This window comes from Sesamum indicum, linkage group LG2, assembly GCF_026168435.1.
Source record: "Sesamum indicum cultivar Baizhima isolate 11 linkage group LG2, ASM2616843v1, whole genome shotgun sequence".
Classification (NCBI taxonomy): domain Eukaryota; kingdom Viridiplantae; phylum Streptophyta; class Magnoliopsida; order Lamiales; family Pedaliaceae; genus Sesamum; species Sesamum indicum.
The window spans coordinates 6,117,651-6,134,483 of NC_142658.1; the positions used below are offsets into that span (position 1 = coordinate 6,117,651).

Here is a 16,833-nt window from a genome sequence, read left to right on the forward strand (position 1 = left end):
AAAAGACTCACGAGCCGGCTCTTAAAATTTCGAATAAAAGTACATTGGCATGAGCTCGGCGAATCAAGATGCAGGCGGCTCGAGCTTGAAATGTTCGAGCTCTAGTTGAGCTTTGTACGCGCCAGTTCGCCAAGCTTGGGAGCAGGTGTGGCTCATTTTCCACCCCATAAATTAGATATATAGAACTAGATTCATATCTATTTTGCATATTAGGCAAAACTTAGGCACCAAAAAAAATATATAAATAAAGATACATTTCATGTTACCAAAACTTTTATAATTAAAAAAATAAATTAGATACTAATTAATAATAATAATAATAATAAATTTCTATAATATAGTATAATATGAAAATAGATATAAATTAATCTATATTAGTTTTTGTTAGATTCCTACAAAAAGCTAAGTTTGTTCAAAATTAACATATGATAAAACACTAGCCTTAAGTCACTTTGGTATATGCTAAATAAATTTTTATTTTACTATAGGACTTCAATTTATATATATATATATATATATATATATATATAACAGTAAAAATTTAGGCAATGCAAAAACTTTATTCATAGAATTGTTAACTACATGTGTTCAAAGATGGTGCTTTGTAGGTACGACAAACTTGTTCAAAATAAAGTAATCACTATTCCTGAAAAATAGTCATGATCAGTAACCTATGGCTCTGAATGGTCTACTATTACTATAAATTCATAATTGATGTATGCAAAGAACTCGAATTATTAACTACATCAACATCAATAAAAATTTTAGAAGGCAATGGCAATAAACTTCATTACAATTCTCTTCTTTTTGCCTTTGTTGGCAATAAATGTTAACGCTCAGGGGCCCATGACATATGATATCACAAAGTATGGTGCAAAATCTGGTGGAGATATCAGTCAGGTTTAACCAATATTATCTACCTCATTTATGTGTTCAGTTGATTTCGCTTGTTTTTATGTAAATATATTTGTTGAAAAAAACACGCATTTGCATGTTAGGCTCTAATGGACGCTTGGAAGGAGGCATGCAATTCAACTTCCCCAAGCACAATAGTGATACCACGAGGAACCTGGTCTCTTAGTCAAGTGAAATTATTAGGCCCCAATAAGGCTCCTCTCGAGCTTCAAGTCCAAGGAATCTTGCAAGCCAATCCTAATCCCGGTCAATTGCCTAATAAAGAAGGTGAATGGATTACTATCAATTATGTCAATTATTTCACCCTATCAGGTGGTGGAGTATTTGATGGTCAAGGACAACAAGCCTGGAAGCAAAACGATTGCCACAAAAATAGAAATTGTGCCAAGCTTCCCATGGTAAGACCTACCTCCTTATATATCCTCAATTATTTCAAGTAGAATAGGTGTACAAATTAACAACCCATAATCACATGCATTTGTGCAGAATCTTAGCTTCAATTTCGTCAACAACTCCATAATTCGTGATGTGACCACGAAAGATAGCAAGAATTTCCACGTGAATTGTATATCGAGCCATAATGTGACGTTCCTCCGATTCACAGTTTCAGCGCCAGGAGATAGCCCAAACACTGATGGTATCCATCTGGGTCGTGACACGATGATCAATATCAAAGATTCCATCATAAAAACAGGAGATGATTGTGTCTCAATTGGAGACGAGTCCAAAGAAATTCACATCCAAAATGTAACTTGTGGTCCAGGACACGGTATTAGCGTTGGAAGTCTTGGTGGTTATGCAGAAGAAAAGGATGTGCAGGGGATATTTGTGACAAACTGTACCTTCATTGGCACACAAAATGGCGTCAGGGTGAAGACATGGCCCTCTGCCCCAGCACAGTTGACTGTTAGTGATTTGCATTTTGAAGATTTAATCATGGATAATGTTAGCAGTCCCATTATCATTGATCAAGAATATTGTCCACACAATCTTTGCAAAAAAGATGTAAGTTTCTCAATTTGTGATCCAAGTTTGATAACAATTTAGGCTCTTAGTATACTGATTAATATTTTATTTGTTGATTATTTTACAGAGACCATCGTCTATCAAGATTAGCAACGTCAGCATTAAGAATGTACGGGGCACGACAAATAGTGCAGAGGCGGTGACGCTTATTTGTAGTGGTCTTAAGCCATGCGAGAATGTAGAGGTGGGTGACATTGATCTTACATATAATGGAAATCAAGGTCCTATCACCACCAAATGCATGAATGTCAAACCCAAATTTGTCGGCAAGCAGAATCCACCAGTGTGTGCCACTACTGCCAAGTCTGCTTAATTAGTTTCTTGCACATCAATTTCATATACTTTTTAGTTGGGATTGAAATTTTGGTTTTAATTAGCCTTTTAAAGATTAACTAGGATTCGTTGGAGCTTAGGCCTAAGAGATGTGACCCTCATTTTTTTTGGCCTTGGCATGATCAAGGACATAAAAGTGAAAGTTGAACAGTTCTTTAAGCTGTGAGTTACGTAGATGCATCTTTTCTATTAAGTAAATTATTGATGCACAATAAATATATGTGTGACAAACTCAAAGTAATATTAAATTTTTTGATGATTAAAATATTAGGCACCAACTTAAACAGTATAATTATGGTGATCAAATTGTGAGTTTCAGTTATTCAAATAGTTTATTCTAATTGCATTATTAATAAAGCAATTATCCATAATTGGTAATCATGAAATTATACTAATGTACCCACTATATTTTCAGAATACTCATATGGCAACATCAACTAGTAACCTTTTTTTTTTTAAAAAAAAAAGTATAGTGTCTATCTGTACTATAAATAAAGTGGAAGCTCTCTTTTGGTGTCTCACTTAATCTGTACTATAAATTAAGGGGAAAGCGTCTCTTTAGTATCTTCCTTATTTTGGTTTTTTCTTTTTGCTTTTTCTTTTCTTTTGAACAACCTAACTTCCACGTATCCCCAATTATATACAAGTGGTAAAAATAATTTTTTTAAATAGCTAGTTATTTTAGGTAATTTTTTCTCTTTTTCCTACTCTAAATATGCTCATTCAAAATTATTTATTTTTTATCGTAATTATTTTTCCTAAAATAATATTTTTTTATTAAATGATATTTAATTATTATATTTTTTATCATGCATCGAATGTGCCTTATACATACAAAATAAGGATAAGACAGTACAATGACTTCATCAAAAGAAGGCACACACAAAAAAAAAAAGATCTGCATAGGTGTTCTATGATCTGTTGCCGTTAGGACAAAAATATTGGCTGCTCGATTGGCTTTCGTGTCATTAGAAGTGCCAATAATCGCAAAGCAAAGATATTAGAACCTCAGAAGTTGTCTTTTCTACATAAAAGAAAGAGCAGAAGTTTAGAGTTTGTTTCAATTATCAGCTTCTTAATATTTTGAGATTTGCCACCACAAGGCCATTCCGTAGAGCGCAACATTCAGCAATATTATTTGTGTTCATGCTTATGACTGCTGAAAATGCAATAACAAACCCAGAGCTGGAATCGAGAATGATTCCAACACAACCCGAAGGTCCTGAATTTCCAAAGGAAATCCTATCAATATGAAAGGTAGTTGATCGATCTGGTGGAAGCGCAAAACATAAAAGAAACAAAAGATGTTAAAGGGGTGTATCTTTGAATGTTCTTGGGCTATCGGTGTATCAACCTAGAAATAAGAAAGTAAAAGATCCAAGTTATAGGCTATGGAGAAAACGAAAAGCAATATTTAAACGATAAACATTACTCTGGTCATTTTCTTTAATTAAGTACATGCATTGAACTCCTTTCCAACGTGCGTCCACGTAAGATTCCAACATAGGAGCCCTCTAATATTGCCCACACCACCACCAAGAGTATGAAATTTGTCCTCGTGCTAGCAAGAAATAAATCTAGAAAGAGAGATCGAAAAACTACACTATTGCTGAGTATATTTCTCCGATCTATCTAATTCTTGACTTGGTTGTAAATGAAGAAGAACATGAGAGATAGGAGACAATGATGAACAAAAATCAGCCCCTTAGGCGAGCAAGAATTCGGCTAACTAGTATCAAATAGGGTTATGGAAAAAGTTCGTATTAAGTTGGGAGTAAAAGGAAGGATTACCTACTCAAGTAGGTCACTTCGTTATCTCTACCCACTTCCTATGACTCCTCCAATATTCCTCATGGCCAAAATGATCAGCCCTAATCAAACCCTTGCAACCGTTTTTACTCTCCATATAAGGTAGGTTGACCTAGACAACATCAACATGGGCTGCGCTTGGTGCATTTGGATGGACTAGATTAATTTGTCCAAAAAATTAAATTGAGCCCAATAACAAATTTTGCAAGACTTTTTATTCAATCTAATTAAATAAAATGCCCGATTAAAAGAGCTCAAAATGCACTTTATTAATTAAATGAGAAAAGGGAGATTTAGTCCCCTAGGTTTGGGGTAGTTCTCACTCTTGGTTCTTTACTTTTTAGACCAACAAATTTTGACCCGCAACTTTTGTAAAAATTACATATTTAGCCCGATTTCATTTCTATTTTCATCCTAACTCCATGCTAATTCCAAATGGTATCAGAGTTTAGGCTTATTGAAGAAATACTTATTTATATTACATATTGATATATTGACTACTACGGATGAAACTTTCAAAGTATAGAATCGAACAAAGGTTCAAGTCACAATGACAATAGGGAATATTTTCAAATTTTGAAATATATAGAAGGAATTTTCTTATGAAAATTCTTAAAAAGAGTTGACAATAGTTCGATGATAGAATGCCATTTATCACACGATTACATGCTTAATTCAAGTATTTTAGAACTAGTTCATAGCAATGATAATTGAATTATGCATCTTTTGTGTGAATGATTGATATCAACCCCTTTTGAAGGAAAGAGAGCCAAAAAGCCTCAAATGGAGCTGAAAATTATCAAGGAAAGTTAGGACATAAATAGACTTCAATATTTGTTAGGGCGTGATCACGCCCTATTCTATCTACAAGGTTGTTTGATGGGAGAAACCAATTTAGAAAGTTTCAAGAGAATATTTGTTTGTTAGTTGCTGGAAAAAACTCAAAGGGACAAAAAAAAGAAAAAGAAGGCCCCAATTGCTGCAGATAAAAAGGGGAGGAAGGGAGAAAGAGGCCATTCATCATTTTGGAGCTTGGGAGTAAGGAATCAAAGGACGTCGGCCTTGTCGATCAATTTTTCTATATTTTTAGCTTATGTTTTCGTTTTGGATTTTTAATTTTGCTACGAACATGTTGTGTAGCTAAACCTATTTTCTAATTCAAAGGAAAAGTTGAACCTAATCACTATGTTTTGAGATCTTGATTTGTATCTAATTTCGCCAAGTAATACTTGTCTTGATTTACATCTTATAAAATATTAGAATTGATAGATCTGACAATTTGATCTTAATTATTCTATGGCTATCCATGAATTAGTGATCCGTAATTGTCATGAATGAGTGGTATGAGTGGTATGAATAGCAAGAAAATTTATTGTCTGCTTCACATGATGTATTTATAGGGACAAGAAAACTAGGTTAGACGATTACAACTATGTCAATTGTTTGGTCTAGCTTCAACTGTTTTCACTAATGCAAATGCTATTATTGAATTGAAATGGAATACTATCGTGCCCAGTTATGAGATAATAAGTTTTGAGTTAGATGCTTGAATCAAATCAATTACAATATGAAAAAGGAATTTATTATGGCTATCCTAATAGATTTCGAGGTTGAATGCTTGATTGTGAAATTAATCTTGTGAGATCAATGATCAATATAATGATTGGGTGAAACACTTCCTTGGGTCGGAATCCTTCCTATGAATTTCTTCCCAATAATTTACTTTTGCGTTTTATTATACTTCTATTAATTATTACTTAATCATTATTCAAATTCTCCCATTTGGTTACCGCAACTTGACTAAGAAATTAAGTCGTAGTTCCCTAGGGATCCGACTTGGTCCGACTGCTGCTATAGTTATAAAATCAGTAATTAATTTTGATTGTCTTGACAATCGGTCATCCGAAAAGGATTGACTCAAGTCTTCTAGACCAAAAGGGAAAAGCGATGGAGCTTCCGAAGTCAAAGATCCAAGAGGATCTAATCCTTGACGGCATGAAATCCATAAAATAATGGAGGTATAAAGGGTAGATTTCCATGTTTATAGAAGTTAACATAATCCTTTACCCAACTTGGGATTGTGGATTTGGTCAATGTCCAAACTAATGAAATCATTCTAGTAGTACAATCGTCCGGGGAAAATACAGGTTCAAATGATCCTCTACTACATCATCCAATGAGAGAATTTACAGATTTCTATACCAACGCCACCCTGATGTTTGTGGGAGACGTATGGATTTCCACACCAACGGCCACCCCGACATTTGTGGGAATCGGATTAAGAGACAATCCAAGATGGAATTCCATAAGAGTGCCAAAAAATATACCTTAGGCAAGGACAATGCTCCAGCCCTTACATCTTTATGATATTATACTCAACATTGATGTTATTGACTTCTGAAACATCAAGAAGCTGATTGACGAATGGTAACTATGAATACAGCAGCGACTACGTTCAAACTCAACAAGGAAAACTTCATACGACTATCGGACTTAAGATTAGAGGGTCTTTAAAGATCATATGGCATAGTACCCCCTGAAAACACCAAAGCAAGTATACGAGTTGGAGAGTCCAAAAGTGAAATTGCTGAAAGACTAGGAGGCTCATCAAGGTACATTTTATACTTTGAAGGAAACAAAGCTGAAAAGGCTAAAGAGTACTCACAATCTCTTTTTTGCCTCAAACTAAGGAATATTTGTGAAATAGATGAATATATATCTACTGGTTTCGCAAGTATTTCTTCTATAGTGTAGTACCAATAGAAGTAGCTTCCCCTATGTTCTTTACAAAGATCTGTAGTCCATGGTGGGAATGTTGATCCAATCATACAAAGCACCCAAAGGACAGTTGGATTCATTATCAAGGAGAATGTCTTTCCTCAAAGACGAACTAAAGGATTGGTGTTATCAAACATTCATCCAAAAGAACATGAAGAGACTGAAAGGTAGATCAAAAGAACCTTTCTCTATTCCGATAATAATGATTTTCCAATAATTATAGGAGAATCGAGCGAGCCAAGAAAGAGGAAGAATCAGAATAGTGACTCCTACCCCAGGAGTGTCCAAATCAAAGGCCAAACCATACATATCTGGATAGAAAAAAGGACCAACAAGGGTTTCATCTAAAAGATCTTGACGAACAAAAGCTAGATCCAAGGGAAGAACCACCACAAAAAGAACCTTCAGATGAGCCCATACTATAGCGAATGAAAGTTTCAAGAACTGTAATTGCTGGACATACGAAGTGAAAGGACATATATCTCCAAACTGCTCGTAGAAATATAGTGAATTATTATAATCCATGGACAACACCATATGCAGTTTACTATAGCGTTTTGGATGACCTTCTTTCAGACAAAAGCATCTATAAGGAGTAAATAGAGATTGATTCAATATGATATTCAAACGAGTCGGAATAATTACAAATAAGGGGATAGGCTTCAAACCTCTAAAAGCCTGTTAGAATTCTTTCCAAGAATGACAGTGTTAAACAAACCATGGTAGGATCATACGTCAAGACTCTAATCTCAACCCATACAATGGATTCAGAAGTGGAGGAATTGGGAGAGTCCTCAACCAAATAGGGCTGAGCCAAAGAGAAAAGCACTTAATTTACAAAATAAATTCAGGTGAGTTTGCTAATCCCATGGAATTTACTAGTAATGTGATGGAAACGCAATTTATAAATAAGGACAAAATTTTTGAAGAATTAAGTAAGCTTAGAGAAGAAGTAGTTGTTAGTATGAAATGGATCTACATAGGAACTATTGTAATAGTAACACAACAACTTTTAAGGAATGAATTGATTCAGAATTGCATTTATCAATAATGGATAAAAGAATCAATAATTTAAGAGATGGATGTCTTGGAACAATGTTAGAAAATTTTTATGTAGGAAAATTAATGTTTAATATTCACCCTAAAATTGCATACAACCTAGCTAGCCAAGATTCGAGTCATGTCTTAACCCTTCATCGAACACAAAATAAGTTGTTAAAAGCTTTAACTCATCAAACAATTAGGATTTATAATGTAAAATTTAGTTTCCCTGGAGATTGAAAACAAGTTCAAGTTGTATTTGACATTAATGAGAAAGAATATTATTTTCCAAGTGATGATTTGTATCATTTGCAGCAACCTATTGTTGGTAAATACAAAGGCATGCTAGAAATAGCAGGGCATGAAATCGTTGTTGCAGGTGTTGGAGGGAATGAGAATAGGAGTATGACTTTGAGATTAAGTTTTCTCGAAAATCATAAACCATGGGGAAGAAAAGGTAACGATATGGAATACTGTTTAGATGTTGTTACCATAAGAATTGAATGACTAGTCAATTTTTTATATACATATCGACAGGTATGTTATATAAGCAATATAAGTCGGATTATTTTGCAACTTATATATATTCAGGATTAGGAATTTGTTACTCGTTATTGCGGGAAAGGGTTTTTCACAAAAAAATCCTAGTACTCATTATAGGAATTCGAGAAGCAAAAATCATGATGGGAGGAGCATTTGTTACACTTTAGTTCAAGGTAAAAACGCTTTCGATGCACTTTAATGATACGGGAGCAAATATTTGCTAAGTACTGAGTTTATCTAGACCTTTGCAAAATATGTACAGGATAATCATAGAAATTTGTTGATTTTTACTACTAACTATGGTAGTGAGATACATGTTTTGTGAAAAAATTAGGCATTTAACAAGATAATGACCATAATTTTTTGTAGCAAACAGGGTGATTATGATGCCAAATTAACTCATCCTAAAATGCAGGATAAAAGAAAAGTGGGTAAGGTTCTTTTATCTTTCAATGTCGACCACATAAAGCAGTGGACTAAATGCGAGAATGACCCTATTTAATGGGATGAAAAGTGTAGTTAAACCTTAAATATATGAATCTACTTCACTTAATTAATTGATCCCAATCAAATATAAATAATCCAACTAATTATTTCTAGGCCATTTTTAATTAATGAATTCAAATTAAATCTGTGGGAGTGTTTGCAAGTGCTTCATAAAAGCACTTTTCAGCTTCTAACATCAAAAAAGCACTTTTAAAGTGTTTGTGGTACCAACTTCTAATTTTGAAATGGCTAAAAAAAACTCTTTTAGACCAAAAGTTTGAAGCACCTTGGAGGTGCTATTAGCTGCTTTGGCTTTTTGTTTTAAACAAATCCAATTTTATTTTTGACTACCTTATCCTTATTATAATAATCTTATTTAACTTTATCGTTTTAATTTATTTTTAAAATTATATATTTTAAGTGGATATCGGAGTTTTCAAATAATTTAAATTTTATCAATAATTAAATTTACACCATCACATATTTAATATTTTAAGTTTTTATATTTTATGTGCTGTATCATCTAATTATGTTATTTCGTTCACATATTATTATTTGATTAATTGATATAATATTATTTTTTATACTCATGCGAGTTTGGGTATTGTGTATGAATAAAAAATTATATTACTTAGTGGAGCATTATTAAAATTTTAACATATTTTTTTAATACTCTTAAAAATATAAATACAAAATACTAATTGAAATAAATGTTTTGTGATTTTTCCATAGTGACAAACAACAAGTGAAATACTAAGCAAAAATCATTAATCAAGTTTATTTTAGAAGTAATTTTTCTCTAAATACTATTTAATTTAGCTTTATCTACTTTTCACTTTTTTTTTAAACGCTATCCACTTTTAATTCTATCATAGCTTTCAATTTTTTCTACAAAAACCACTTTTTTAAAAGTAGAAGTTTTTGCAAACACTCCCTATCTACTAATTAATTAGCCCAAGTCTCTTAAATAAATTCAATTAATTTAAAGGCCAATTCCAAAATTTAATTGATCTAGTTAATTAAATTTTGGATCATCCATCTAATGAACAACTCCACATAAATGATCCTATCAAGTCTCCAAGAATTTAATATAATTCAATTAAATTAATTATCCTCTTTTAAAATTAATTTCAATTTAATTCTATCACTTCCCAGTGATTTGTATGTGACTATGTAGGTTCATCATCAACTAGAGTTACACTTGTGTATGATGCAATTAATTAAGTTTAATTTAATTAACTATTTTTTATTAACAAATAATTAAAAATAGTTTGTTACCATGGACCGCCATTTATCAACGACACTAGAGACTATGTGAATAGTGGCGTAAATATTTAGTCTCTAAGTTCTATACAGGTATGGTCCTATTGTCCCAACTTCTATCCCTAGCTTAGGGCATAGAATTAGACTTCAGTTCATATTCTTGACTAGTCATCTATTCTTCATAATTGAGATTTGTTTACTCTACTAAAAGTCATAGAAATTCCCTTCCCAATCAATCAATCGCTATGGACATAGATCTAGAAAGTTTAAAACATTTCAGAGCATATTAGAGATCTCGTTGACACAATACTAACATGGGACAAATTCTTTCTGGGAATCCATCATCCTCGCTACATATTCTGACTGCACTCGACAAGGATTATAATAACCATATATATCCCATGACAAATTCACCGCTCGCCAAATTCAATATACAATCTTCGTATAGAAGCGACTGCCACGATTCCTCAAATCTGAAGAGTAATCCCGTACGATCTGAATTGAGAATTTCCATCATACCGACCATGTCCTCAACGGTTCCGTATGAAAATTTCCGTGAGTTAGTTCAATCAGTCAGCTACTTTGCCAACTAACCCACTAAAATTGTACAGACGACCTATGTTTCCTGCCGATGAAACACGGTATTGAAATACTTAGTGTAAGTCTCTATAGGACTCTCGATGCCCCATCTTGAAGCCCGCAACATAAAATGTTCCAAATTGAAGTTTAGAATTTAACTTCATAGCTACCAATCTATTCTTAGCCCAACACCTCAAATTTAACTTTTTGGTTTGTGTGCGTTTGTTGTGACATTGATGTACAATGTAAGTGGTAAGCACAATAAATACTAATACCTTATGAACACTTACTATATTCATCAAAACAATATTAATTTTGGATAAAGATTGATGAATAGTTCCCAAAACAACCAATTTGATTAGCTTTTTGGTCAAACATTCTAACAATCTCCCACTTGATCATTAAGCCAATTACACATGTAACTTAGAACCTTCTTAGCATGAGCAATCTAGGATACTAGCACGGTATCGTGGGTCTATTGTATTTTCTACTGAAGTTACACGGTCCAACCGTGTGTCACCACTTTCTACTGTCGCTACCTGCTAACCAAAGTTTTTTCATGAATCATGTGATGAGATCTCGAGCACAAAATCTTTTGCACTAACCTTATCGTCTACTTCCAAGACAACTACTGGCTCAGTCGTGCAAGGAACCACTTTCATTTAATGCATGAGGTTTTTAATCCAAACCACTTTCCAGAAGCAATTTCCAAAGTCGACATACGTTCAACTTCTATAATGAAAACTTCATGGTTTCCTGCTTTAAGTCTTTCCAAGCTACCAGAATCATCATTCCATCAGACCATACCTACATATTGGCAACTACTCATTATTCACATGAATCTGAAAGCTCGTATCGCTTTAGCCTTCTTCTGCCTCCTTAGTGTACTCCTAATATCCATTGTGTCATTCCAAAGCATGTCATACAAAAGGTGTAATGCGCCAAAATACAACCCAACTCTCACTGACTTTTGAGATCATTTTTACTGTGTCATACCCTATATGACCTCGAAGAAACGAATATCCCAATAACATGAAGTCTGAAACCTAATTTGAACTCTGTATTGAATCATATGGATCCCAACCTTTGATTTGAATCAATGTCCCATGTTGCTTCTCCTTATGTCCTATTGGATTATAATCTAAATGACCAATTAGACTAAAAAATCTATACCTCTCAAGTATCTATGGTATTCTGGTCGCGCCTCCGAGGACTGGAATATAGTCAGTAGGATAACAAAAAATGATGAATAATGATGTTTGAAAGAAGCTACATTAAACCAAGTAATAATAATGTGTAGGGCTATTGTGCAAACTCAAGTACTTCTGTAGGATAAAGGTTTGTCCTGCAATCTAAGCAACAGTGGTTCAGCGAAAAATAGATCGATTGAAGTCCAACTAAGTTCGCTTTCTCCCTTATTAGAGACCGTTCCACCATGGTCGTTTAAGGAAGAATTTCAATAGTGAGAGTTTCATTCTCATTTAAGTATTCAAGAACTCCCACTAAATACATGATGCCTTAATATGAGCCAAGAGATTAATTTTGCAACTAGTTTGGTTCTCCACTCCAAATCTAACTCCTTAAATCTCCCGAGGGTCCTTAGACTTGTGATTACTATACTGGTCTTGTGTAGTAACATACAAATGTCTCATTGGATCCAACCCAATAGATTGCTAGCTAGTCCACTTTGTTCCACAAAGAGCTTTATTGTATTTCTCCTTCTCAGAAAGGTTTTGTAAACTAGTAGACCCAAATTGTCTCTGTCTAGACTTTTTGAATCTACCAATCTTCCTTATCCTTATCTAGAGAAAATTGAGCTACCAAAACTATAACTTTTATCTTGATTATCCATTTTCAATCTTTTTCTTTAGTATAAATAATCTAATATCATATAGTTTTATTTTATGTATTAACCTAGCAGACAAGAATCTCCATTCTATGTTAAATAAATAACTTCACTGATAAAAAAAAATGTAGTAAAAAATAGTCCAACAATAAATAAAAGTATACTTTGTCCGTGCTAGGTTACATAAAAACTATCGTAATATTATCACTGCTAAGCCTAACTAGTCCTAGTCTTTGCAGCAACAACCCGAGGACCGTCAGTTTTGGCTTTCTACTCCTCATCACCACCTCCAAACCATTTACAGATTATCAAAAATTGGTACCGAATACAAAGGAGTAAAACATTAATTATGTTAACATTCAATTCAAATATACCTTCATCAGCGAGGAGCTTGGACACTCCCTCTTCTGATGTCCCTTTTCTCAGCAGAAGATGCAAAATCATTTGTGGTCCTTGACTACCAAGCTCTCTTCCTATTTCGTTTTCCTTCGCCTTTTGGTGTAACAAGAACACTCGAAGTGCTAATAGTGGTTCGCAATGTCTCAACCTTCTTCCTCTTCCGACATCCAATAGCTTTGCCTTTCACTTCAGAGGTCAAAGTCTCTCCCACTAGTACCGACAGCACAAATTTTTCAATCATTACCTCCTACTGGACCAATACATCTCTTCCTTTCCAAGATCAACCTGGAGATCTTTAAGCTTTTTCACAAAGATAGCATCATCACTCCATGCTCTTGTACAAACGACTTTTCTGTCATTCTAGAGCCGAATAATGCATTCATCGCATCATATATAATATGTCGATCTGGTACCGCAAAAGTATCTTTCATACAGAGCATTATTGACTTGACATCATTTATGCCTTTCATACTCTATTTGGACCTCGTTAGTCATTGAGGTCAGTATGTACGAAGTTCTGGACCTTTCGGCTATACTCATCTATGGAAAAGTCCGAGGAAGAGACTATACAGAATATAGGTCTAGTTTACGAAATTGAGGACAATCCTTGTACTTATCAGGCAATTGGTATAGTTGATTTCATCAAATTTATCAACAAGTATTACAATTAGTAGATTGTTAAACATCTTCAACTAAACAGAAAATATTTAGTAGATTATTATAATATTGTATTCAAGACTCATAAGGCAGGATAACAGGAGCTTATTTCTTTGTTCATAACAATAGATCTTTCTTTTTTTCTAAACATATCACAATTCATGAGACCATGATTGGGTGAAAGTAGCTTCCTCACTACATTGCTATAGATGGAAGGCTTGGATTAATTGTTATATTTATATATGCTATGGGCCTAATATTAACTTGGATAAACCAAGTGAGAGCTTATTAGGGTTTTAAGGCCGAGACCTCATCACATTACGTATTTTGCATGTGATAAATATCCAATATTTAAATAAAGCATTCATAAACAAATAGATGCCTCACACACAAAATAAAGCCTAACACACCCTTGTTGGATGATCACAAGTCCAATCATATGCACTCACTGAGACCCCAGTGGGTCTATAGTCAATCTAGTGTTAGGCTACACTATTAAAGATTTTTAACCTATTTACAAATAATGGGTCTTGTAACACCTCTAAACTCCTCATTCATCAAAAGGTAGTCCAAGCAGCTCCAAATTATTGCCAAAAATCGAGTTTGAGTCTTGTCCGAATTTTCATTTTAGTTCTTTTCTTCATTATTCATTTCATTTGTCCTAATGCTGCAAAATAATATTTAATTAGGAGCATTTTGGTCATAAAATAGGTCAAAATATAACATGAAATAAGCACAAAATGCGATCCTATCAGGTACTAATCAAGTTTGCTCTCCAATCCTTACCAACCTATGCTATGTTGTGTTTCAGGTTACTGGATCATTTGTTGAAAGATTTAGAGTCGGCAATGGGAATTTTTGGTGGCATTGCAGGGGCGAAAAAGGATTCGTCGAGTAGTATGGAAAAAGATGTGTCAATCGCTGGTTATTGGATGATCGGGAATCTAAGACTTGAAGGTATAGTACTTTTAGCGAAACAAGGATGGATACTTATCACACAGCTAGATTCTTTTCTAGGTGTGGTGTCAGGTCGTTACTTTCTTCAGTAATAGTTTTTGGAGGCTCCATTTGGGGCTAGACCATCTCAGTGTTGAGCGTGTGGATTGTATGTTGGTCTTTATTCATCAATAAGGTTCAAGTTGTAGGGAAACCGAGAAAGAGCAGGTTGTGTTTGGTTAAGAGAAACCGTGAGGTGGCTAAGGAGTTGGAGGCTCGGGCAGTTGTTTCCTCCTCTCGTGAGTTCCTACATTTAGCCGAGGGATGCAAGAATTTCTAGCGGAGATTGTGGTGGTTACCAGTGCCTCCACAAGTCAAGACTCAAATCTGGTGACTTTGCTTCCAACCCACGAAAACCATGGAAAATCTAGCTAAACGAAGGGCTGAAGTGGAAACTCAATGTGTGTTTGGTGCAGCAGCCTTAGAATCTTTGCAACACATGTTACTGGAGGGTCCATTTGCTAGGTCGGTATGGGCCTTATCGGATATTTTGTGGCCCCATATTGGGACCTCGGTGGGAGGAACACAATAGCTTGGGTTTCAGCGGTAGTGACGCAGTTACACAGGAAGGATAAGACAAGGTTTCTCATGCATTGAGCATGATCCAAGAAAAGTGGTCCGAGATGCATCATCTTTTTGATAGCAATATCAGGATGCATGCTCTAGTGAAGCTGAAGGTTGGTTTGATTTCATAGTCAGTAGTGCTGTCAATGGTTAGTTATGGGTGTGTTTAATGTTTATAACATTCTATCTTATGCTTTGTTTGACGGGTTTTGAGCTCACAATTGATAGTTATTTGTAAATAGGCTCTGTTATTGTATGATTTTTTTTGTTAGTAATTCAAATTTTATTGCTTTCCCATTCAAAAAAAAGATAAACACTTAGGCCGATAGGACTCTGTTGGTCGCCTTAATAAGGAAGTCTTTTTGACATGATAAAAAAATAAAAGGGAGAAATAGTACTTGGTATGATAATTACCTCTATGCAAAGGGTTCTTTCATTCTACCAATAGGGATGATCAACTCTATTAATAAATAGTGCAAGAAGTTTCTATGAAGTGTTAAATAATAATACATAAATAATAAAAAGGGATAATTACACTTCATTCCTCTGAGATTTGGTGTAATTACACGTAAATCTCCTATAATTTGAAAAATTATATCTAATAACCCTGAGGTTGCTTGCATCTAACAAATAACTCCATCAGTTAATTTATCAAATTTGTTGATATTAACAAAAAATCATAAAAAAGTTCGCATTCGTCCTCGATTGACTTATTATTAATTTATTGAAGATCAAAGAAATCTTGTTATGACCAAAGCACCCTCCTACGTCTTCACGCGTTAATACATGTAAGAAGATATATTTTCACTGTTATAAGGGTAGTTATATAATCGAAAAAAAATTATTTGACCTGCAACAAGTTAGTAATAAGTCAATCGAGGGTAAATATCAATTTTCATTTATTTTTTGTTAATATCAATAAATTCAATGAATTTTAGCTAACAAAATGACTTATTTGTTAGATACAAGTAAACTTTAAGGGTGCTAGATGTAATTTACCAAACCACAAGGGATCTATATATAAGTACACCAAATCTCAGGAGAGGGAGTGTAATTATCCCTAATGGGGGGAATGATTTGATAAATGGAATATGTTATGAATATTAAGAAATTCAAAAGTTGTGGATGTTCATCTTCATCTCCTATCCTCTTTACATTCTACCATAAATTGTAAACTTTTTTGTTCATCTCCCCTCATCAAAGATGAGACATTTTGTTGTAATTTTGGACCCTACAAATAGGCCATTTTATTTTTTATGATGATATAGTGAAATGCTATAAGAATACTCTCTCTTCCCTCTCGCTTCAAATTCTCATATTGTTGCAATATTATACAAGTTTCATAATATGTTATTAGCACAAAAACTCTGCATTTTCAAGAAGCTCCATCTAACCATCAAGGAGATCTTTGTAATAAGATTTAATTTTCAAAGGTAATATCTCTAAAGTAACATATCTAGTAAAATGTTTTATTACTTACATGTTTTATTTTCATCAATTGTAGTTTATTACAATATCTTTTACAAACATGTGATATATTCATTTTGAAGATAATATTATAATGTGAAACACATGTTAATTATGGTATATTATACGCA

General features: G+C 33.8%; 1 protein-coding gene across 1 annotated transcript; it reads left to right on the plus strand.

Moving 5' to 3' along the window:
- Positions 1-752: 752 nt before the first annotated feature.
- LOC105155410 (polygalacturonase) lies at positions 753-2,485 on the plus strand. Its single transcript, XM_088877845.1, has 4 exons — positions 753-900; positions 999-1,313; positions 1,402-1,920; positions 2,009-2,485. Exons 1-4 carry the CDS (start codon positions 775-777, stop codon positions 2,252-2,254), a joined length of 1,206 nt encoding a protein of 401 aa, XP_088733971.1. The 5' UTR covers positions 753-774; the 3' UTR covers positions 2,255-2,485.
- The last annotated feature ends 14,348 nt before the right edge of the window (positions 2,486-16,833 follow it).